Raw genomic sequence first — 23,023 nt, 5'->3', positions numbered from 1 at the left:
AGCCTAAATACGATTCAGGGTATTATATTCCACAGGGACCTTCTTTTGCCATCTGACGATGAGCTGCACACCAACTTAGAACGATGAGGAGTTCATTTCGTCCAGCATGTCCATTGAGGTTCAAGGGATAGTCAGGTTGCCACCGGTGCCTTCATCTTAGCCTTCGAGGGTGACACATTACCCGAGAAGGTGAAGGTGATGGCCTTCTGCTGTGATGTCAACCCATATATCCCTTACCCAATGCTGTGCCCCCTTGCTGCTGGTGGGGCACTTCCCTCCCTGTTGCTCGCGCACCACCAACCTTGAGAGCACTATCCCCAATTCTCAGAGCTTTATCCCCAATTCTCAGCTTCAGAAGTGTGAGTCGTCTTTCAGCTCCTCTCGCTAGGAAGGGGTCCCTTGGGTCACCCCTTTCCAGGTCTCTGCTAGGGGGAAAGACGACACTCGACAGTAGCTGAAGTGCCCAAAAGCAGCTGGTTGTAGGACTTCACAATCATCCTCAGTCATAGAGACTGAATCAGTGAAGCCCTCCCAGCCAGAGGAACCCAAGGGACAGCGAGAGAAATCCAGAAAGAAGACCCCCAAGATCCAAGGAATTGCGGTGGCACCCATACCACTGCTGCTTACAAGCTCTGCGCCTGAGGAGGTGAAGAATCTGGCATTTGCTGAGGACCTAGATCTCGCCAGACCCTCAGACACAATGGATATAGTCTATTCAGGAAATAAGTCGGTGACAATGAGGCGTAGACTGCCTCATTAAGTATTCCATGCCTTCCCAGTCTCACAGTCGCACCATCGTCCTGTGGAATTGCGGTGGTTCTTTTCCACCACCTGGCTGAGCTATTGTAGCTGTTAAGCTTTACACTTGCCTTCTGCATTGCCCTCCAGGAAACCTGGTTCCTGGCAATTCGGACCCCTGCCCTTCGAGGCTACAGGGGATATCACAAGAACGATAGCGAATGTAATAGAGTGTCAGGTGGAGTTTGTGTTTATGTCCTGAACTTGCTATGTAGTGAACCTGTTCCCCTTCAAACTCTTGAAGCTGTGGCTGTCAGGATACGGACGACACAGGAAGCAACTGTCTGCAACATATATCAACCTCAAGATGGTGCGGTTCCCCGGAACATATTGGCTGTACTGATTGATGAACTCCCTAAACCTTTCCCACTTTTAGGAGATTTTAATGCCCATAAGCCCTTGTGGGGTAGCACCATGCGTACTGGCCGTGTCAGAGATGTCGAAAATTTACTATCCCTACTTGACCTCTGCCTCTTAAATACTGGGGCCGCCACACATTTCATTGTGGCTGATGGTAGCTATTCAGCCATTGATTTATCAATTTGAAGCCCAGGACTTCTCCCATCCATCCACTGGAGAGCACATGACAACCTGTGACCATTCCCCATCTTCCTGTCACTGCCCTGGCGTCGTGACCATGATGCCTACCCAGATGGGCTTTAAACAAGGCAGACTGGGTAGCCTTCAACTCTGCTGCCACCGTTGAATCTCCCCCACGTGGTACCATTGATGTTGTGATTGAACAGGTCACTAAAACAGTAATTTCTGTGGCGGAAAACGTGATCCCTCATTCTCTAGGGTGCCCCCGGCACAAGACAGTCCCTTGGTGGTCGCCAGAAGTCGCTGAGGCAATTAAAGAGTGTCAGTGAGCTATACAGCAACATAAGCAGCTCCCGCCCCTAGAGCACCTAATAGCCTTATTAGGCGCACTATGCTCGAGCCTCTGTGTCAGAGAACTACTCCCCAGCTTTTCACACCCTCAAACAGTGGATGGAAAGGAAAGCCCTCTCGTTCACTACACGCCACAGTAAGCCCAATAACGCCCCATTTATGGAGTGGGAGCTCCTCAGTACCCTTGCACATTGCCCCGATATAGGTCCTGGGCCAGATTGGATCCACAGTCAGATGCTTAAACATCTCTCATCTGACTACAAGTGATATCTCCTCATCATGTTCAAATGGATCTAGTGCAATGGCGTTTTTCCATCACAGTGGTGGGAGAGCACCATCATTTCGTTGCAGCTTGACGTGGATAGCTATTGACTCATCAACCTCACCAACATTCTCTGTAAGCTACTGGAAAGTATTGTGTGTCGGCAGTTGTGTTGGGTACTGAAGTCACGTGGCTTACTGCATTTTGTATTGCTCCTCCAGTACTGGTGTTCCTGAGTGGTGCCTACAGGGAGCCATTCACAAGGTGCATTCATGGGCTCTAGCCCGTGGCTTCCAGCTTTCAGCCACGAAGTCATGTCAGCGACATTGCGTTCATCCAGAACCTGAACTTTATCTTAATGACAATTCACTCACTGTAGTGGAGACATGTCGATTCTTAGGACTGGTTTTCGATGCCTGATTGGCTTGGATACCTCATCTTTGTCAGCCTAAGTGGGAGTGCTGGCAGCACCTCAATGCTCTCTACTGCCTGAGAGCAACACCAACTGTGGCGCAGATCACTATACACCGCTGCAGCTCTACAGAGCCCTTGTTCAGACTATGGGAGTCTGGTTTACAGTTTGCCAGTGCCCTCAGCATTGTGTTTACTAGACCCAGTGCACCAGTGTGGCATTTGACTAGTGACGGGAACTTTTAGAATGAGTCTGGTGACCAGTGTTCTGGTGGAGGCCAGAGTCCCTCTATTGCGGATCCGATGTGCACAGCTGCTTGCCAGTTATGTTGCACACATTCATAGTTCTCCCGAGCATCCGAATTACCTTCTCCTTATCTCACCTGCAGCAGTTCATGGCTCACGATTGTGGTTCGCATGCGATCTCTTCTCTCTGAACTCGAGTCCTTCCCTTTACAACCTCTACTTGGGGTCCATTCATGTACACCTCCACGCTGTACACCTTGGCCGAAGCTTCATCTGGACCTTTTGCATGGCCCTAAGGACTCTGTTAGCCCTGCTGCTCTCCACTGTCACTTCCTCTCAATTCTTGACATGTTCCGGGGCTCTGAAGTTGTTTACACCGCCGGCTTAGTGGCTGATGGTAATGTTGGCTTTGCCTATGTCCACAGAGGCCATATTGAACAGCATTCCTTGCCTGCTGGCTGCAGTGTATTCACTGCAGAGCTTGTAGCCATATCTCGTGCACTTCAGTACATCCGTTCTTATTCTGGGTAGTCATTTCTTCTGTGTTATGACTCCCTGAGCAGCTTAAAAGCTATCGACCAGTGCTACCCTCGCCACCCTTTGATAGTGAACATCCAGGAGTCCATCTCTGCCCCAGAACAGTACAGTCGTTGAGTGGTGTTTCTGTGGTCACGTCTGAATCCCAGGCAACGAACTTTCTGACAGGCTGGCCAAAGAGGCTACGTGGAAACCGCTCCTGGAGATGGGCATTGCTGAAACTGACCTGTGTTCTGTCTTCCACCGCAAGGTTTTTTGGCTTTGGGAAATGGAGTGGCATAACAGTATCCACAACAAACTGCATGTCATTAAGGAGACAGCGAATGTGTGGAAGTTTTCCCTAAGGGCTTTTTGCAGGGAATCAGTTGTCCTTTGCCGGCTCTGCATTGGCCATATGTTGCTCACACATGGTTACCTCCTCCGTCGCGAGGACCCATTTCAGTGTTGCTGTGGCTCCCAAAAGACGGCTGTCCACTTCTTGCTGGACTGCCCTCTTTTAGCCACTCTGCGGTGGTTTAACTTTCCCAGCACCCTACCTTCCGTGTTGGTGACAGTGTCTCAACAGCAACTTCAGATTTACGTTTTATTCGTGAGGGTGGGATTTATCATTTGATCAGAGTTTTAGCTCATGTCCTTTGTCCCTCTGTGTCCTCCACCCAAGGGCTTTTAGGTTGGAGGTTTTAATGTGTTGCAGAGTGACTGGCTTCTCCTTTTTTTATTCTCATGGTCAGCCAGCCATTAATCTGCTCTCTTGTGTTTAGTCCATTCTCCCTTCTTGTGTCTCTGTGGTTTTCTTGTCCTGTTTTCTCCATTGTTGTCCTTCTGGTTCTTCCTTTCTCCTGTTATTGTGACATAGGTATTCTTTGTTTTCTTCTTTCCTTTGGATAATTGTTCTACTGGGAACAAGGGACCAATGGCCTCGCAGTTTCGTCCCTTTCCCTCCCCTTTGAAATCAACATCTCAGAAACGCTTTCCTTGCCATTGCCAGTCTACATTTTATATCCTCTCTACTTCGACCATCATCAGTTATTTTGCTCCCCAAGTAGCAAAACTCCTTTACTACTTTAAGTGTCTTATTTCCTAATCTAATTCCTTCAGCATCACCCGGCTTAATTCGACTACATTCCATTATCCTCGTTTTGCTTTTGTTGATGTTCATTTTATATCCTCCTTTCAAGACACTATCCATTCCGTTCAACTGCTCTTCCAAGTCCTTTGCTGTCTCTGACGGAATTACGATGTCATCGGCAAACCTCGAAGTTTTTTTCTTCTCCATGGATTTTAATACCTACTATGAATTTTTCTTTTGTTTCCTTTACTGCTTGCTCAATACACAGATTGAATAACATCGGGGAGAGACTACAACCCTGTCTCACTCCCTTCCCAACCACTGCTTCCCTTTCATGTCCCTCGACTCTTATAACTGCCATCTGGTTTATGTACAAATTGTAAATAGCCTTTCGCTCCCTGTATTTTACCCCTGCCACCTTCAGAATTTGAAAGAGAGTATTCCAGTCAACATTGTCAACAGCTTTCTCTAAGTCTACAAATGCTAGAAATGTAGGTTTGCCCTTCCTTAATCTAGCTTCTAAGATAAGTCGTAGGGTCAGTATTGCCTCACGTGTTCCAACATTTCTACGGAAGCCAAACTGATCTTCCCCCGAGGTCGGCTTCTACTAGTTTTTCCAGTCGTCTGTAGAGAATTCGTGTTAGTATTTTGCAGCTATGGCTTATTAAACTGATAGTTCGGTAATTTTCACATCTGTCAACACCTGCTTTCTTTGTGATTGGAATTATTATATTCTTCTTGAAGTCTGAGGGTGTTTTGCCTGTCTCATACATCTTGCCCCCCCCCCCCCCCTAACCCCCCCATGAAACATTGACCTTGCCGTTGGTGGGGAGGATTGCGTGCCTCAACGATACAGATATCCGTACCGTAGGTGCAACCACAACGGAGGGGTATCTGTTGAGAGGCCAGACAAACGTGTGGTTCCTGAAGAGGGCAGCAGCCTTTTCAGTAGTTGCAGGGGCAACAGTCTGGATGATTGACTGATCTGGCCTTGCAACATTAACCAAAATGGCCTAGCTGTGCTGGTACTGCGAACGGCTGAAAGCAAGGGGAAACTACAGCCGTAATTTTTCCCGAGGACATGCAGCTTTACTGTATGATTAAATGATGATGGCGTCCTCTTGCGTAAAATATTCCGGAGGTAAAATAGTCCCCCATTTGGTTCTCCGGGCGGGGACTACTCAAGAGGATGTCGTTATCAGGAGAAAGAAAACTGGCGTTCTACGGATCGGAGCGTGGAATGTCAGATCCCTTAATCGGGCAGGTAGGTTAGAAAATTTAAAAAGGGAAATGGATAGGTTAAAGTAAGATATAGTGGGAATTAGTGAAGTTCGGTGGCAGGGGGGACAAGACTTCTGGTCAGGTGACTACAGGGTTATAAACACAAAATCAAATAGGGGTAATGCAGGAGTTGGTTTAATAATGAATAGGAAAATAAGAATACGGGTAAGCTACTACAAACAGCATAGTGAACGCATTATTGTGGCCAAGATAGATACGAAGCCCACGCCTACTACAGTAGTACAAGTTTATATGCCAACTAGCTCTGCAGATGACGAAGAAATTGAAGAAATGTGTGATGAAATTAAAGAAATTATTCAGATAGTGAAGGGAGACGAAAATTTAACAGTAATGGGTGACTGGAATTCGAGTGTAGGAGAACGGAGAGAAGGAAACATAGTAGGTGAATATGGATTAGGGCTAAGAAATGAAAGAGGAAGCCGCCTAGTAGAATTTTGCACAGAGCACAACTTAATTATAGCTAACACTTGGTTTAAGAATCATGAAAGAAGGTTGTATACGTGGAAGAACCCTGGAGATACTAAAAGGTATCAGATAGATTATATATTGGTAAGACAGAGATTTATGAACCAGGTTTTAAGTTGTAAGACATTTCCAGGGGCAGATGTGGACTCTGACCACAATCTATTGGTTGTGACCTGTAGATTAAAACTAAAGAAACTGCAAAAATGTGGGAAATTAAGGAGATGGGACCTGGATAAACTGAAAGAACCAGAGGTTGTACAGAGTTTCAGGGAGAGCATAAGGGAACAATTGACAGGAATAGGGGAAAGAAATACAGTAGAAAAAGAATGGGTAGCTCTGAGGGATGAAGTAGTGAAGGCAGCAGAGGATAAAGTAGGTAAAAAGACGAGGGCTGCTAGAAATCCTTGGGTAACAGAAGAAATATTGAATTTAATTGATGAAAGGAGAAAATATAAAAATGCAGTAAATGAAGCAGGCAAAAAGGAATACAAACGTCTCAAAAATGAGGTCGACAGGAAGTGCAAAATTGCTAAGCAGGGATGGCTAGAGGACAAATGTAAGGATATAGAAGCTTATCTCACTAAAGGTAACATAGATACTGCCTACAGGAAAATTAAAGAGACCTTTGGAGAAAAGAGGACCACTTGTATGAATATCAAGAGCTCAGATGGCAACCCAGTTCTAAGCAAAGAAGGGAAGGCAGAAAGGTGGAAGGAGTATATAGAAGGTTTATACAAGGGGGATGTACTTGAGGACAATATTATGGAAATGGAAGAGGATGTAGATGAAGACGAAATGGGAGATACGATACTGCGTGAAGAGTTTGACAGAGCACTGAAAGACCTGAGTCGAAACAAGGCCCCCGGAGTAGACAACATTCCATTGGAGCTACTGACGGCCTTGGGAGAGCCAGTCCTGACAAAACTCTACCAGCTGGTGAGCAAGATGTATGAGACAGGCGAAATACCCTCAGACTTCAAGAAGAATATAATAATTCCAATCACAAAGAAAGCAGGTGCTGACAGATGTGAAAATTACCAAACTATCAGTTTAATAAGTCACAGCTGCAAAATACTAACGCGAATTCTTCACGGACGAATGGAAAAACTGGTAGATGCGGACCTCGGGGAGGATCAGTTTGGATTCCGTAGAAAAGTTGGAACACGTGAGGCAATACTGACCTTACGACTTATCTTAGAAGAAAGATTAAGAAAAGGCAAACCTACGTTTCTAGCATTTGTAGACTTAGAGAAAGCTGTTGACAATGTTGACTGGAATACTCTTTTTCAAATTCTAAAGGTGGCAGGGGTAAAATACAGGGAGCGAAAGGCTATTTACAATTTTTACAGAAACCAGATGGCAGTTATAAGAGTCGAGGGGCATGAAAGGGAAGCAGTGGTTGGGAAAGGAGTGGGACAGGGTTGTAGCCTCTCCCCGATGTTATTCAATCTGTATATTGAGCAAGCAGTAAAGGAAACAAAAGAAAAATTTGGAGTAGGTATTAAAATTCATGGAGAAGAGGTAAAAACTTCGAGGTTCGCCAATGACATTGTAATTCTGTCAGAGACGGCAAAGGACTTGGAAGAGCAGTTGATCGGAATGGACAGTGTCTTGAAAGGAGGATATAAGATGAACATCAACAAAAGCAAAACGAGGATAATGGAATGTAGTCAATTTAAATCGGGTGATGCTGAGGGAATTAGATTAGGTAATGAGACACTTAAAGTAGTAAAGGAGTTTTGCTATTTGGGGAGCAAAAGAACTGATGATGGTCGAAGTAGAGAGGATATAAGATGTAGTCTGGCAGTGGCAAGGAAAGCGTTTCTGAAGAAGAGAAATTTGTTAACATCGAATATAGATTTATGTATCAGGAAGTCGTTTCTGAAAGTATTTGTTTGGAGTGTAGCCATGTATGGAAGTGAAACATGGACGATAACTAGTTAGGACAAGAAGAGAATAGAAGCTTTCGAAATGTGGTGCTACAGAAGAATACTAAAGATAAGGTGGATAGATCACGTAACTAATGAGGAGGTATTGAATAGGATTGGGGAGAAGAGAAGTTTGTGGCACAACTTGACTAGAAGAAGGGATCGGTTGGTAGGACATGTTTTGAGGCATCAAGGGATCACAAATTTAGCATTGGAGGGCAGCGTGGAGGGTAAAAATCGTAGAGGGAGACCGAGAGATGGGTACACTAAGCAGATTCAGAAGGATGTAGGTTGTAGTAGGTACTGGGAGATGAAGAAACTTGCACAGGATAGAGTAGCATGGAGAGCTGCATCAAACCAGTCTCAGGACTGAAGATAACAACAACAACAACAACAACATACATCTTGCTCACCAGATGGTAGAGTTTTGTCAGGACTGGCTCTCCCAAAGCCGTCAGTAGTTCCAATGGAATGTTGTCTACTCTGGGGGCCTTGTTTCGACTCAGGTCTTTCAGTGCTCTGTCAAACTCTACACGCAGTATCGTATCTCCCATTTCATCTTCATCTACATCCTCTTCCAATTCCATAATATTGTCCTCAAGTACATCGCCCTTGTATTGACCCTCTATATACTCCTTCCACCTTTCTGCTTTCTCTTCTTTGCTTAGAACTGGGTTTCCGTCTGAGCTCTTGATGTTCATACAAGTGGTTCTCTTTTCTCCAAAGGTCTCTTTAATTTTCCTTTAGGCAGTATCTATCTTAACCCTAGTGAGATAAGCCTCTGCATCCTAACATCCAGCCATCCCTGCTTAGCCATTTTGCACTTCCTGTCGATCTCGTTTTTGAGACGTTTGTATTCCTTTTTGCCTGCTTCATTTACTGCATTCTTATATTTTCTCCTTTCATCAATTAAATTCAATATTTCTTCTATTACCCAAGGATTTCCACTAGCCCTTTTCTTTTTACCTACTTGATCCTCTGCTGCCTTCACTACTTCATCCCTCAAAGCTACCCATTCTTTTTCTACTGTATTTCTTTCCCCCATTCCTGTCAATTGCTCCCTTATGCTCTCCCTGAAACTCTGTACAACCTCTGGTTCTTTTAGTTTATCCATGTCCTATCTCCTTAAATTTCCACCTTTTTGCAGTTTCTTCAGTTTTGTAAAGATAATTGAATGAAATTATTTGTTGCTGTGGGAGTTAGATTAGGAAATAAACTGAAAGTGATAGATGAGATTTGCTATTTGTGCAGTGAAGTAACTTATCTTGGGCAAATTAGAGACGATATAAAATGCAGACTGGCAGTAGCAAGAAAACTATTCCGAAAGAGCAATTTGTCTACATGTAATATCAATTTAAATGTTAGGAAATATTTTATGAAAGCACGAGGTGATCAAAAATTCAGTATAAGTTTGAAAACTTAATAAACCACGGACATCTCTAGGGATGCTGAAAGACAACATCCGACGCCAATGCCTCACCATAACTCCCGACGTGCTTCACAGTGCTGTTCACAACATTATTTCTCGACTACAGCTATTGTTGAGGAATGATGGCGGACATATTGAGCATTTCCTGTAAAGAACATCAGCTTTGCTTTGTCTTACTTTGCTACGCTAATTATTGCTATTCTGATCAGATGAAGCGCCATCTGTTGGACATTTCTTGAACGTTTGTATTTTTTTGGTTCCAATAAAACCCCATGTCATTCCAAGCATGTGTGTCAATTTGTACCTCTCTATCTACATTATTCCGTGATTTATTCAGTTTTCAAATTTATACTGACTTTTTGATCACCTGGTATGTGTCAGGAATGTAACCTGGTATGGGAGTGAAAATGGACATGAAGAAAATATAAACTTTTGAAAAGTTCTATAGAAGAATACTGAAAATTAGATGGGTAGATTGAATGACAAATGAGGAGCTACTGAATGAAATTGGAAAGAACTGAAATTTATATCACACTTTAATTGAAAGAAAAGGTCAGTTGAGAGGACACATTCTGAAGCATCAAGAAATTGTTTGTTTGGAAGTGGAATGAAGTGTGCGGAGGGGGTAAAAACTGTATATGGAGACAAGATGTGAACATAGCAAGCAAGTTCAAATGGATGTTGGCTGCAGTAGTTACGCAGAGATGAAGAGTCTTGCGTGGGGCAGTCTACCACGGAGAGCAGCATCACACCAGTCTTTGGGCCAGTTAAACAACAATGACAATGACAACAACAGAAACAACAAGTTTTTCTTAACATTTCTTCAGTTATGACTGGCCCCAGCATGGTTACAGTGATAACGTTCTATATAGTATTGGCCTAACATAGCATGCTAGTAAGTTCATTGAAAAGATGGTTTTGAAGGAGCTGGTAGTGAAATCGGTGTTGGTATAATAGGCAGATTTTGGTGGAAAATGTCGGGTTTCAAATGCAGTGTCCTTTCATGGGATTGAGATTGCTAAAAAGAGAGAAAATCAGTTGTGGTGACATTGTGTCCTAAAGATAAAGTTCAGCAGCACAAGTCTTTATTTGATGGTGCTATTCATGATATCCACGCAGTACCGACACACACTCTGCACACTGTATGGAAGTGCTATCACTTTACATCATAATTTATGAAGAGTACTCCACGCCAGAAATTCTTTTGATTTTAACTTTGTTTCAGGAAAAACAGCAACAGTGATTGCTGAGCACACACTAAATAATGAAGTTAGATGAGTGTGAAAAAAGAAAAATTTATGTGTATGTTCCAATGCTGCTGAAAATTTGCAACCAAAAAGTCAGTTATACTCTTCATAAGTAGAATTCTAACAGTATACATTGATGAACAAGAAGTAACAGCCTCAAGAAAGAATGTTGCAGACAGTAGATTGAATCAGCTGAACCTACATATACTGGGTGCCAACTTCATCCCATAATATAATGATGATGCTATTTTTGAGATCAATATCTACGTAAACAGAAAGAGATATTGACAATACTTGTTTTGCACCTATATTAGATTTGGAAGTTTTGGGGGTGGAAACAGAATGATATGTAGCATAATCTGAAGTTTAGCATAGGTTTGCTAATGAGTTGAAGTGGTATGGAATGCTTTAGTTAATCCACCAAATTCACACCTAAACAAGATGGAATAACATAAAAACGGAAGGAATAGATTGCTGCTCACCACTTTTAGAGGATGCATTGAGTCACTGCAAGCACAATGAAAGGGACTGCTGAAATGTTTACAGGTAAAGTCAATTTTCCGAAGTAGGGAAAAACACACACACACACACACACACACACACACACACACACACACACACACACACACACACGGTCACTGTCACCAGGTGTATTTGTGCTGCCCTTTCCTTTATACATTCAATAACCCCTCTCCTATTTGATACAGTTCCCAAAGATGTGATGGGTCACAAGTGTTTTGTATGTAGTCTCCTCTGCAGACTGATTTCATTTCCCTATTGTTTTTTTATCTGAGACCATGTTTCATCACTTGGAATTTAATTTTATTCGTGTCATATTGTTTGCTAGAGTTAGTATATGTTTTCTGTTGTTAAGATATGACCTGCACAACCGGAGACCTTCAAAAGATCACAGAGAATGCCCACAGAAGAATCTTTTTGTCTGGTTATAGGAGAATAGAGTTTTTAAGATCATGTATTGCATTTTCAGTAGAGAAGCCTCTGTGGAAGCCAAACTAAGCTGTTCTTTAGAAGTTATTTTCAGAATGATTCAGCATTCTGTCATAAAAAAACTATTTCAAAATTTTTAGAACACAAGGGGCAGTCTACAATTAGAGATCTGTTTTTTCGCTCCACATATGTGTATATTTGTGTTACCGATGCGTACTTTGGTTGCAGAGGTAACTCGGTGATGGTACTACCAAGTAAGTACAAGAGCTCTCTATTTTGGCTGAGATACCGTCGTAGCCAGAAGAGTTACTATAGTTCGATCCATGAACGATGGTGGTTCGGCACATCAAGGCATGGATGGGCACTGCACGGTGGCTGATTCCAAGTGACAGTTGCAGTACATGCATGCGCATGATTTGCACTTGAAGAAATCACGTACCCTGCAATTTGTCTCTCGGTTGCTTATGCAGGATTTGTCACTTAGCACTAAAACATTACTGAACACTCATTGGCTGTCAGAGAATGTGTGATGTAGCTGTGCAGAAGAAGATTAAATTTGACTTCTATCATTAGTGACTCCAATTGTACTTTTTAATTACCTTATGATTTTTGTGGTCTCTCTAACAGATAAGTTGGCAAAACTGATCTGTGATGCTAGATTATGTATTGCTTGTCTAAGTAAGTTTATTAGCTCTTTTTTCAATTGATCATTTTTTTGTCCCTGTTGTTTCAGCAACTGCTGAGTGGGATCCTAGCACCTGGAGGCAGTGGCCATGTATGTGCGAATTGTGCTTGTGTAAATGTGTGAGTGCTCCTATTTCTGAAGAAGGACTTTGTCGGAAAGGTTAACTATTTCTGCGGTCTTCTTTATTTGCCCTGCTTGCGACTCATCACCTTCTTTGTTGCGAGCAGCCGTCTATTTTTTCTAAATTTACACTTCCAGTGAAAATATAGCATGGTTACAAGGGTATAACATTCTTCAGATTTCATATGCCTGAGATTAAGCATCAACATATGTTTTCATTCTGTGGCTTGGACACCAATATTTCATAGGCTGGTATACTTTTGGCTAAAAAGAAAAGTATACGCATTCGTTTGGAAACTTTCAAAATAAAACAGATTAATCTGAAATTCTATGGTACTACTCCCATTCTGTCACAGTGTTTGACCCATTATGTTGCCAGAAGAAATAATTTTAATATTGAAATAACATATGGGAATAGAAGATTTTTAGTGCAGATGGCCTTTTGACTTATGAAGCATAAAAAATTTGGAATCCAGTCGGCTGTAGTATCGCGGAGTTCTTATGCCAGTATCTTACTACAGTGAGATTGTCCCATTTTGTCACACACAAATTTTCACTTATTTACACAGCACTAAAGAACGTTTCAATAATTTGACTTTATTAAAATTATATTTCTGTCTATTCCATTTTATGACCACAGAGAGTGTGTTATTGCTTAAATAGAAATTTTATTTTGTAATTTGAAATGTGTTAAAATGTAATGCAAATGTCACGTGGAATAGGCCTGCTGTTGTTATTTTACAGGAAACTCGTGACACTAGGTTGCATTAGAACAATTTCTTAATTTGCTACTCATTTCTGTCAATAACCATCATCTGGTATGAAAAAATGGCTAATGCAAGACACATGCCAATCATTTTGAACCATAAAAATCGTATTAATTCTCAAATTCAGTAATAATATAGAACAACATGTCCAATTTCGTGTTGTGTGCATGACAAAGGCTGCTGATTGGGAAAGTTGATGTTATCCTATATAATAATAATAATAATAATAATTATTATTATTATTATTATTATTATTATTATTATTATTATTATTATTATTATTATTATTCATGAATTTGAGTGCTGCAGTGATTTTATGGTTCAGCACAATTGACATGTTCCTTGCATTAGCCAATTTTTTTGTGCCAGATTACGGTTGTTGCCTGAAACCAGTGGCAAACTAATAAATTTTTCTAATGGAACCAAGTGTTATGAGGTTCCTGAAACATATACCCGCTGCTGACAGTTGCCTGAAGACAACATTTAAGACTTTAACCACTAACTTGCCACTTTCAGCTAAGTGGCCTGTTATTGTAGAAACGATTTTTAGTCTTAAAAAATTAAGTTTCTTGTCAAATTTGAATTGAGTCCCTGCCCTTGATAACAGAGCTTCATGTTTATCCCATGTACACTGAAGTTTATTGAAGTTTTTGTCTTACATCTGAGGAGAATGCATAATTTGTAGCTTGGAGGAAGAAAGATTTGAAAGGAAAGGATGCAAGAATGCCAAGAGCAATACAGATGTGTGTGTAGTCTTTGTTGGGCAAACATTAAAGAGATTTATTTTAATAAGCACAGTTGTATTTTGCTGGTGTTTGATGGTATCATTCATACTGACGTAGATTATCTTGGAGTGGTGAAATAATACTCTTAAATGATAAGTTATTTAATTGGATAGATAAAAAAATTTACTCATTAACTGGTGGCAGAACACACACATAAAAGACTATTGTAATTGGCAACTTTTCAGAGCCAGTGACTCCTTCAAGCAGAAGGGATTTTTTTAATCTGTCCAGTTGAATCATTTTGTCAATAATTGATTGTTTTCGTTGTCATACATGATAAATGTAGACATAGAATCTGAGGCTATCCATCCTAATAAAGTACTTAGTGTTTCTCTAAATCACTTCAGCTGAGTGCTTCATTGTTACATGAACAGATCTATGTTTGTTCACACCAAATATTTTTGCCTTAACAGAGCCTGTGCATGAACTTGACTTAGTGTAAAGGACTCATAATTGGTTATATGTACAGAAGGTAGTAGACAGCCTCTAGGCTCTACTGTTTTATTCCCTTTGGTGTGCAAACAAGATAATCTTTGGATGAGTACTGCTTATTTGTAGATGGTCATCATCTAATTGATAATTTGATTTTCTGTAAAATATTGCGGTGACAGACCTATTTGTTTCGATGAGGTGCTGAAAGTTATGGTTACAGAAATGCTTTTTCCATGTCCTGTGAATGCTGAGATAGGGGCAGTGTTGTAACTTTAATGTTTTGCTTGTTGGTGGATGTGATAAATTATACTTACGATGTGTTTTTGCTGTCATCATCATGTTCAGTGTTATGGTGAAGATAGAAATTTGTTTTTGAAGACCTTCTATGATGATTTTTTTAACTTTTCATCATTAACTGTATTTATTTTAATTTTTACAGGTCGTCATTCCAAAGAAAATCGTATTGGAAGTGGTGCTCAAACGCCTTCAACTACACTACCTGGTCAAAAAGCAGATAACGATGATGGTGGAGTCTCTGAGCAGTCAAGAAATTTTATGGGACAAGTTTCCAATAGAATTCCTGATGAACAGAAACCGAAAGCCAGTGGTAAAGGTGTTGTAACTGATGAAGAAAAGGCACAGGCATCTAAAGAACAAAAATCACATGGAGATGATAAATCTCCAGTACAAATGACACAAATTAACCACCAGGAACAAACGTCTCAGAGAACAAAATTGACGTCAGCAGTTGATGGACTGACACAACAGGTAAATATAACAGGACCGAGCTCAGTTAAAGAGAAGCCAAAGGTGACTAGTGGACAAAGGATGCCAGTTGCAGTTGGAGGGAAGGATGAACCTTCTTCAAGTGGAACACAGGAGAGGAATGATTTTACCACTACAAACTTTAATACTGTCAGTAACACAATGAAGAAAACTGAAATCCCAAAGAAGGAATCAAATGAATCTAGAGAATTTGTAACTGAAAATGAAAACCAGGGAAAATCGGACACACTATCTGGGGAAAAGAAACCACAGCATTCTTCAGTTGCATTGCCCGACAGTTCTGGTGATAATAAAAATGACCAGGTTACTGCAACAGGGCCTAACTTGCAAGGAAAGATCAGTACCATTGGAGATAGATTAACATCCAATAAAGTAGATACAGGCTATCAGAAAGGGGCAAGTATTTCCCAGGTGCCAAATGCCGAGGAAGACAAAGGTGTTGTTAATGGCCAAAAGTCACAAGCTGAGCATAAAGAAACAGAAAGTCCCCCACAGGAGGAAGCAGACATACAAATTAGTAGCATAACTGAAGTAATGCCAAAGAGCAATATTGATGAGCAAACAACAAGTCAGAATAATGGAAAAGCATATACAAATGAAAATTCTCAAACTGCACAACAGTCGGGCAGAGATGGTACACAGAAGGCAGTCAGTGAGGAAATGCAGTTCACAGAGAATACAGGAGCTGGTGTACAAGAACAAGACATGCACAATCCAGAAGATGGTGAGTCAAATGACAACACAGGGTACCCTAGTGGTGGAGGAACAGGTTTAGATTATGGCACACCTGATTCTGATGCCTTTGATGTAGGTAAGTTTCTTTCTCCATTGTAGAATTTGCATGATATTGTTATCGATAAAGTATATACAGTTCTTAAAATGCTTCTGTTGCATAAAAATATTTGCCTTGTGAAAACAAAGGGAACGTGTCCCATCCAGATAACAGCATAGTTAATTAGCTGCATTCACATTAAAGCATCATTTTGTGATAACCCCCTTGTTATTAAAGAGAGTGAGAAATGGTGCTAGTCAGTTACCTGTCTAGATATCTCCCTCATGCTGAGCCATGCTAGTTAAAGTGTATGCAACAGAACTAATAAATGCTTTTTATTTTTATTTTTGGCTTAGCAATGGAACTGTGGGTGGGAGTAATCAAATTGTTTCTTTAATGATACACAGGCATGAATAGCTATGAAATGAAATGGAAATTAAAGGATAAAATAAATTCCTGAGGTTATTGCCACAAGTTGAATTCATTAAAAACATTGTCAAGTAATTCAGCAAAAGTTTGCACAGATGCAACAATAATAATAAAATAATAATAATAATAATAATAATAATAATAATAATAATCTCTGAACAAGATGAAATTGAAGTGACTTGCAGTTTGTGAAGTTCAGGAAGGGAAGCATAATAGTAAATTCAATTCTCTTAACATATTAAATTTTAACTGACTCAAATCAGCAGCTTAATAGCAGTGATTGCATTTATTCTTGGAATATAAGTAAAATTGTTGTGCTACTTTTGTCATTAAATTCATCATGACTTATACTGCCAGTGCTGCCCGTAAATCTCACCATCATTACAGTGTGAATGTGCTGGCTTTCGCTGGTGTCTGTGGCTTGCTAAGCATGCCTGTGTGCACATCACAGCTGTGTTGAGAGACGTCTGCTGGGCCATATCTTGTGTATCTTGAGAGTTCTGAGTGACGATTGTCTCAGCTGCATTGTGAACCTCTGTGCCAGTGGAGCCAGAAGTCGCTTTACTTCGAGCCCCCTCCCCCCTAAGGGTTCGAGGGTAAGAATAGGCCCGTGGTAATCCTGCCTGTCGTAAGAGGCGACTAAAAGGAGTCTCACACATTTCGGCCTCTATGTGATGCTTTCCCGTAGGGTTTGACCTCCATATTTCCAAATTTTCTGAAGAGCGACCCAATTGGGGAAAGGCATTGTACTTGGTGCATCGTATCCATTGTGCATTGAGAACTTTAGCCCACTTTCTCATTGTTGCATTGCAGCTCCGCTCATTCTCCGTCTCTTGGGCGAGGATACATTCTTGGGTGCAGTTTCCACCATCCGCACTGACGATGACCATGGACTTCTTTGCGCCTGATATCCAGCACGGTAGCCAGTCCATTGTGGTGGGGCCACCATGTACCCTGTTGGTTGTTCACAACACAGGGATTGCTCTGCTAGTGCCTGCACCATTAACTTCCCACGTATGCCAAGGAGTAGATGCCTGTCTCCCTGGGGCATTGGGACTCCTGGCAATGGGCATCCTGTCAGGTGGCCGTTGCTACGGCTGGGTAGTGCCCGTGGGGAGGGCTCTTGATCGGAGTGGGTGGCATCGGGCGAATGACCCGCAATGAAGCATGGTACATCATCTCTTGCTGGTGGCCAGCTGTCTCTAAGTGTTTGAGGGCTCCGTTTAATGCAAATATGTATGACCCCAAATCATTCCTCTTCCTGGCCACACCTTGTGAGGTACGGAAGGCTAAGAACGACAACGACACTTATTCGCCCTGGTATTTTGTATGTACGAGAGCTGATGGGGAATACTTTGTGTCCATGAAGCCTCAGTTCTATGTAGAGCATATAGAGGACAAATTTGGGGAGGTGGAGGGCTTGCCAAAAATGCGGTCTGGGTCAGTCTTGATAAAAACAGCATCCTTTGCCCAGTCACGGGCATTACTCACTTGTAAGAAGCTGGGGAATGTTTCTGTTATTATCACACCCCATAAAAACCTGAAATATGGTCCATGGTATTATATTCCACAGGGACTTTCTTTTGCAGTCTGACAATAGCTGCACACCAACTTGAGCAATGAGGAGTTCATTTCGTCCAGCGTGTCCATCGGGGTCCAAGGGATAATCAGGTTGCCAACGGTGCCTTCATCTTGGCCTTCAAGGGTAACACATTACCCGAGAATGTGAAGGTGATGGTGTACCGCTCTGATGTCAAGCCATATATACCTCCCCCGATGCGGTGCTTTAAGTGTTGGAAGTTCGGCCGTATGTCTTCCCGCAATGCTTCCATTGTCATATGTCGAGATTGTGGTCGTCCATCCCATCCCAATACTCCATGTGCCGCATCTCCCATCTGCGTTAACTGTGGAGAGCACCATCCCCCTTGCTTGCCGGACTGTAAGATTCTACAGAAGGAAAGGAAAATAATGGAATAAAAGACCCTGGACCAACTGACCTGAGGCTAAAAGGAAATTTGAAAGGCTCCATCCCATGCGCATGACAACATCTTACGCCGCTACTGACACTAATGTTGCAGCCCCATCTGTTGAACCAATTGCAGTCAGCTCTCAAAGCCGTAAAACGACTCCTGCCCTCTTGATGGTGGGGGGCACCTACCTCCCTGTTGTTCCCACACCACCTTCCGTGGGAACTGCCCCCCATTGGGGACGTAAGTTCCCATTTCTAAGCCAGAGAAGCGTAAATCTTCTTCGGCTTCTCTCGCTAGGAAGGGGTCCCTTGGGTACTACCTTCCCAGTGCACTTCAGTAATGTGTTTGAGGAATTATTCTGATGGTGAAGCAGTGCTGAGGCTTAGAGGTGAATAGTTAATGGTCAAAGCATATGGCATATTCGATGCATTACTCCTATGTGTGAAGGTAGATAAGGGTTGCATAATGGAGAGCTGTTAGCTACTCAAATTTTGTGTTGTAGTTGCCCATGAGGCTTTGTTTGTGACTTGTAATTTGAGAGAGAACTTACAATTACATATAGCTGATTATTATCCCATCCAGGAGTTTCCATCATTGTTTTACAATTGGGTGTGTTCTTGTTAACTGACACCACACAACACTTCACTGATCACACAGTGCTTATATGCTGTTTGCAAGCTTTTTATTTCCTCACCGTTGATGCACCGCCATCCCTTCATATGACATCATTCACATATTTCCTCTGTCACCTTAGTTCTTTTGTCAACATTTCTTATACGCACATTTTTGTCTCTAATAGCTACTCTGAGTGTGTTTAGTTCATTCCTAGATGTAGTGCATGTGGCTTACATTCAGTAACTGGAGTGTGTAACCTTACACTACATTGTTTTATATATGGCACACTAGTGTAGAAGGTGTCACAGAACCAACCAAGTGCAGTTTCTGTACATTACAGACATAGCCAACTTAAAGGATTTTCTATTTTAGGACTGAGAACATGCGTGTCAGGTAAATTCATCACCTTAAATGTCGTCTTGCCCCTCTGTGGACCTCTCAGTGATTAGGAGGAATTTCGTACAAAGCCACCAACTTTAAACACAACATCAACAATGACAGTGCTGGTATTGTTCGGATTTTTTGTGTATTCTCCTTTCAGGTCTGGCTTGAAAGGATGGCTTTCATTGCCCTCCAAAATGTTGGCATTAACAGACATTAAGCAAATAGTTACCAGTGTGTGTCCATGAAACTTCTCCATAGTGAGAATGTGTGGTGAGAATTACTGCGTTCAGTTCAGGATTTTGATTAACATGCCTTTAAGCTCTTGCATGTGGCAACGACCTTACGAATGACACTCTAGCCTGTCTTAGTATGAAGAACTCGACCAAACATCTGATTTTTGCTGAGCACCAAATGGGTTGGTGTACTCATTAAGATACTGGACTCAGATTTGGGTGGGCAGCAGTTCAAATCGCCATCCAGTGAACCAAATATACGTTTTCCGTAATTCCCTTCAATAGCATAAGGCTAATGCTGAGACTATTCTGTGAAAGGGTGCAGCTGACTTCCTTTAACATTCTTTCCCAATCCAAACTTGAACTCTGTCTCCAATGACCTCATCATCCAAGGAACATTAAACCCAATCTTTTTTTTTCAGATTGTACTAAGCCTTGACAGAGTTACGCTCACAGCAGTCTCAGTCCAGGCCCGAGTCCAAAATCTCAGAATCTCGGATCAATTTGACCAGTTCATATTCTGGCTGGATGCCGCAGGAGCTCCTAAGTCTTCAGTAAAAACTTTTATTTAGTAATCTGTAATTCTTTGTGTGTTTTGTTAAGTATTCCAGCTGACAGGGTAGCAGAAATTGAAACTATCTTACCACATTGTCTACAGTGTGGGTTGATGAGCAGCACATCTATTTTTGTTGCTGACAAAACTATCCGCATAAATCTAGAGATTGGTGATCATATGCCATCAGACTGTAAAGTTTGTAACAGGAAATACTCATACAATTTTTATTTATTGGCTATACCAGTTTTAACTTACACTTAAGGTCTCTTCCTATGCTCCATTAGTTAGTAAAGTGAGTAGATTAACATTGCCTCTGATTTTAAAAAATGTTCATTCTGTAGATATGAGTACTTCTAGTGGCACTAAATTAGGTGGCCCTGTACATTTACTGAAAGTATATAGGAGAGTGAATTTATATGAAGGTGATAGTCTGTGACTGGAAGCTTCAGCAGTGGCAGTGTTCTGGCAAAAGGTCAAAGAAGTTTAGGAGTTGGAAGGTGAGAGCTTGGGCAAAAAGAGCATTGTGTAAATAAACCATGGCAATAACTGTAAGTAGCTGCACTTTGTGAAAAAGACAAAGGAGACAATGGGTAGGCAAATGTGTGAAGCAAAGTTATCTTCCAAAATGAAAGCATAAATATAAATTTCTTCATTGGGTTTCTGTAATACGTTTGATGACTGAAGTGACATTTTATGTTTTAATTGCAACTAAAAGAATACAAGAAACTAAATTTTCCAAATGATTTTGCAGCCCAGGTTAATTGATTATTATTTATTACTCTTTAGTCAGATATTCTTATATTAAGTAATACATCTGTAGAATAGGGTAATATTCCATTGCATTCAAGTGAAGAAAATGTTGCAATTTCTTAAAGTTTGAAGATCATTTACCAGACTTTTGTGCTTTATCTGCAGTCTTAAAAAAAAGGTACATACCAATTTCAAGAATAAATTCCTCCTTTTTTTCAGATAAAAATAATATGGGTGCTGGAACAGCAGTGATTCGTGGGAAATATGATGATGATTCCCATTTCTTTGCTTACTTCATGACAACAATGGTATTCTGCATTGTAGGGTACTTATTGTTCCACAATAAACAGAAGGTAAGTTTTAGTATTAAACATCTGCTTGTTGCTTGAACAGTGCTGCAAGTGACATTATAGATGATTTATGTAATTTCTCTCCATGTGTTAAATGAAGTTATCAGTGGTTAAAACATTAAGAGTTTCTACAGTCACACAAATTTTGTTTCCATAAATCAGTGATGTGGTACCTTTTATTGGTCACAAGTGGTCAGTTCTTACCATTAGTGTAGTTGCCCATTTATAATGACCTTTAACAACAGTGGAATGCTGCTTTTTCATTCCTTCTTTCCTCTCCTCCCCTCCCCTCCCCTCCCCTCCCCTCCCCCCTCCCCCCCCCCTCTCTCTCACCCTCTTCTCAGCCCATCTATCACCATTCTTTACACCTCTCCTGCCCGTTTCCCATTCCCTTTGCTCCTCTCCTCCACCCACTCCACCCAACCATATTACTCATCTCATTCGCACATTTTCTTTGCCAATTTTTCTTCATACTCATAAATGAACTATACTGAAATTAAGTTGGATACTCTGTAGTTTTGTGAAGAAACTGTTGTGATGTTAAACTTCCCAGTAGATTAAAACTGTGTGCCAGACGGAGAAAATTTTGTTGAAAAATGGCACTATTCGTGCACATTTTCTGACAGGTTTCATTTTCTTATGATGAGCTGCAGCATGAGCATGACAGTGTGAGAGGAACTTAGTAAAAAAGAGGAGATGCATCACTGAGAACAATGATTCATGATTTGCTGCAGCCGTTTGGCTATGCCTATTCTTGAAAGCCATACATAATTCATACAGGAATGGAGTGGACAGTGTCACTGTCTGTTATAAAGTAGTGGCCATATAAGTTTCAATGTAGCTTCTTGTGGTTCCTGCTGTGAAGGAAGAAGTTATACTCCCAACTTCTAAGACCACTTTAAGGAACCAGAGATAGCACATACATCTGCATGTCATTATTTAGTGTTGTTCTGCACCTCCAAAGTACTACTGAAAACAGATGACACAAAAATGACTGATCCTGGCTGGCCATGTCCATGAAATTGCAGGATAAAACAATAGTAGCTAATGAAAAGGAACCTCAGTTCCTTTTATATTAGGCCCTTTGCACATAGACTGCTGTCTTTGTTTTATGGTTATGCTTGACTAAATTCCTGTTCTTGTTTGTTGTAGTGCTAACTACAATGTTAGCATTCCTTCAAATGATAATAAATAACGATCTTGTCATTAGTAAAACTGACTGCTGAATTCATGTTTAGCAGCCCTGGACCTCTTGATCTACTGTCTATGCACAGATCTTAAACAAATAAAGCACACACATTTTAACAAGCACTACAGCAGAAAGTTGTCACAGACAGCAAGTGAGTATGGAGATATCATGAGAGAAAGTGGAGGAGACCATCAACATAACCTGGGCCTGTGGCTGATGGGGAGTATCTCACTCTATGCACATTTGTGTGACCACCGTCAGTGAAACATGTAACTGAAAGATGTGAATGATGTTTGGTGAAAACTTGTCATTGAAGTTTGATGGATGATATTTTTGTTGAAAGGTGGTAACATTTACCACATCAATCGTATTCGATAAGTCAGTTGTGGCCTCTTACCATGTCAAATGATGTGCACGTCAGCAAACTTTGCCTGCTTTGGTTGGGCACAGCTTTAGTGCAGCTGGGATTCTCCAGCAGGGCACTGGTGAGCACCATTCTTCTGTAACTGTGAGCTGTTACTGTGGAGGAACTAAGATATTTATCACTGGAGAAAACAATGAGAGTATGTGTCTCTAGACACATTTTTAAAGTTATCGATGTCCCTGTACTTGATGGTTACAGCCTGCATGGGAAGGAAAACTTTAGTAGGAGGAAAGTTGAAGGAAG

General features: G+C 41.3%; 1 protein-coding gene across 2 annotated transcripts in view; it reads left to right on the top strand.

Moving 5' to 3' along the window:
* LOC126365990 (trans-Golgi network integral membrane protein TGN38-like) overlaps positions 1–23,023 on the top strand; it is a 64,007-nt gene that overhangs the window by 7,501 nt on the left and 33,483 nt on the right. The window contains exons 2-3 of one of the 2 annotated variants that reach the window (XM_050008806.1): positions 14,762–15,832; positions 21,037–21,170. In XM_050008806.1, the coding sequence (XP_049864763.1) occupies positions 14,762–15,832; positions 21,037–21,170 (1,205 nt within the window). Of the gene's footprint in view, positions 1–14,761; positions 15,920–21,036; positions 21,171–23,023 lie in introns of both variants that reach the window. The other variant, XM_050008805.1, reaches the window with a different exon arrangement.

Source organism: Schistocerca gregaria, chromosome 4 (genome assembly GCF_023897955.1).
Source record: "Schistocerca gregaria isolate iqSchGreg1 chromosome 4, iqSchGreg1.2, whole genome shotgun sequence".
NCBI lineage: Eukaryota > Metazoa > Arthropoda > Insecta > Orthoptera > Acrididae > Schistocerca > Schistocerca gregaria.
The sequence above is the reverse complement of the archived record's forward strand: the minus strand, read 5'-3'. Positions and strand labels throughout refer to the sequence as shown.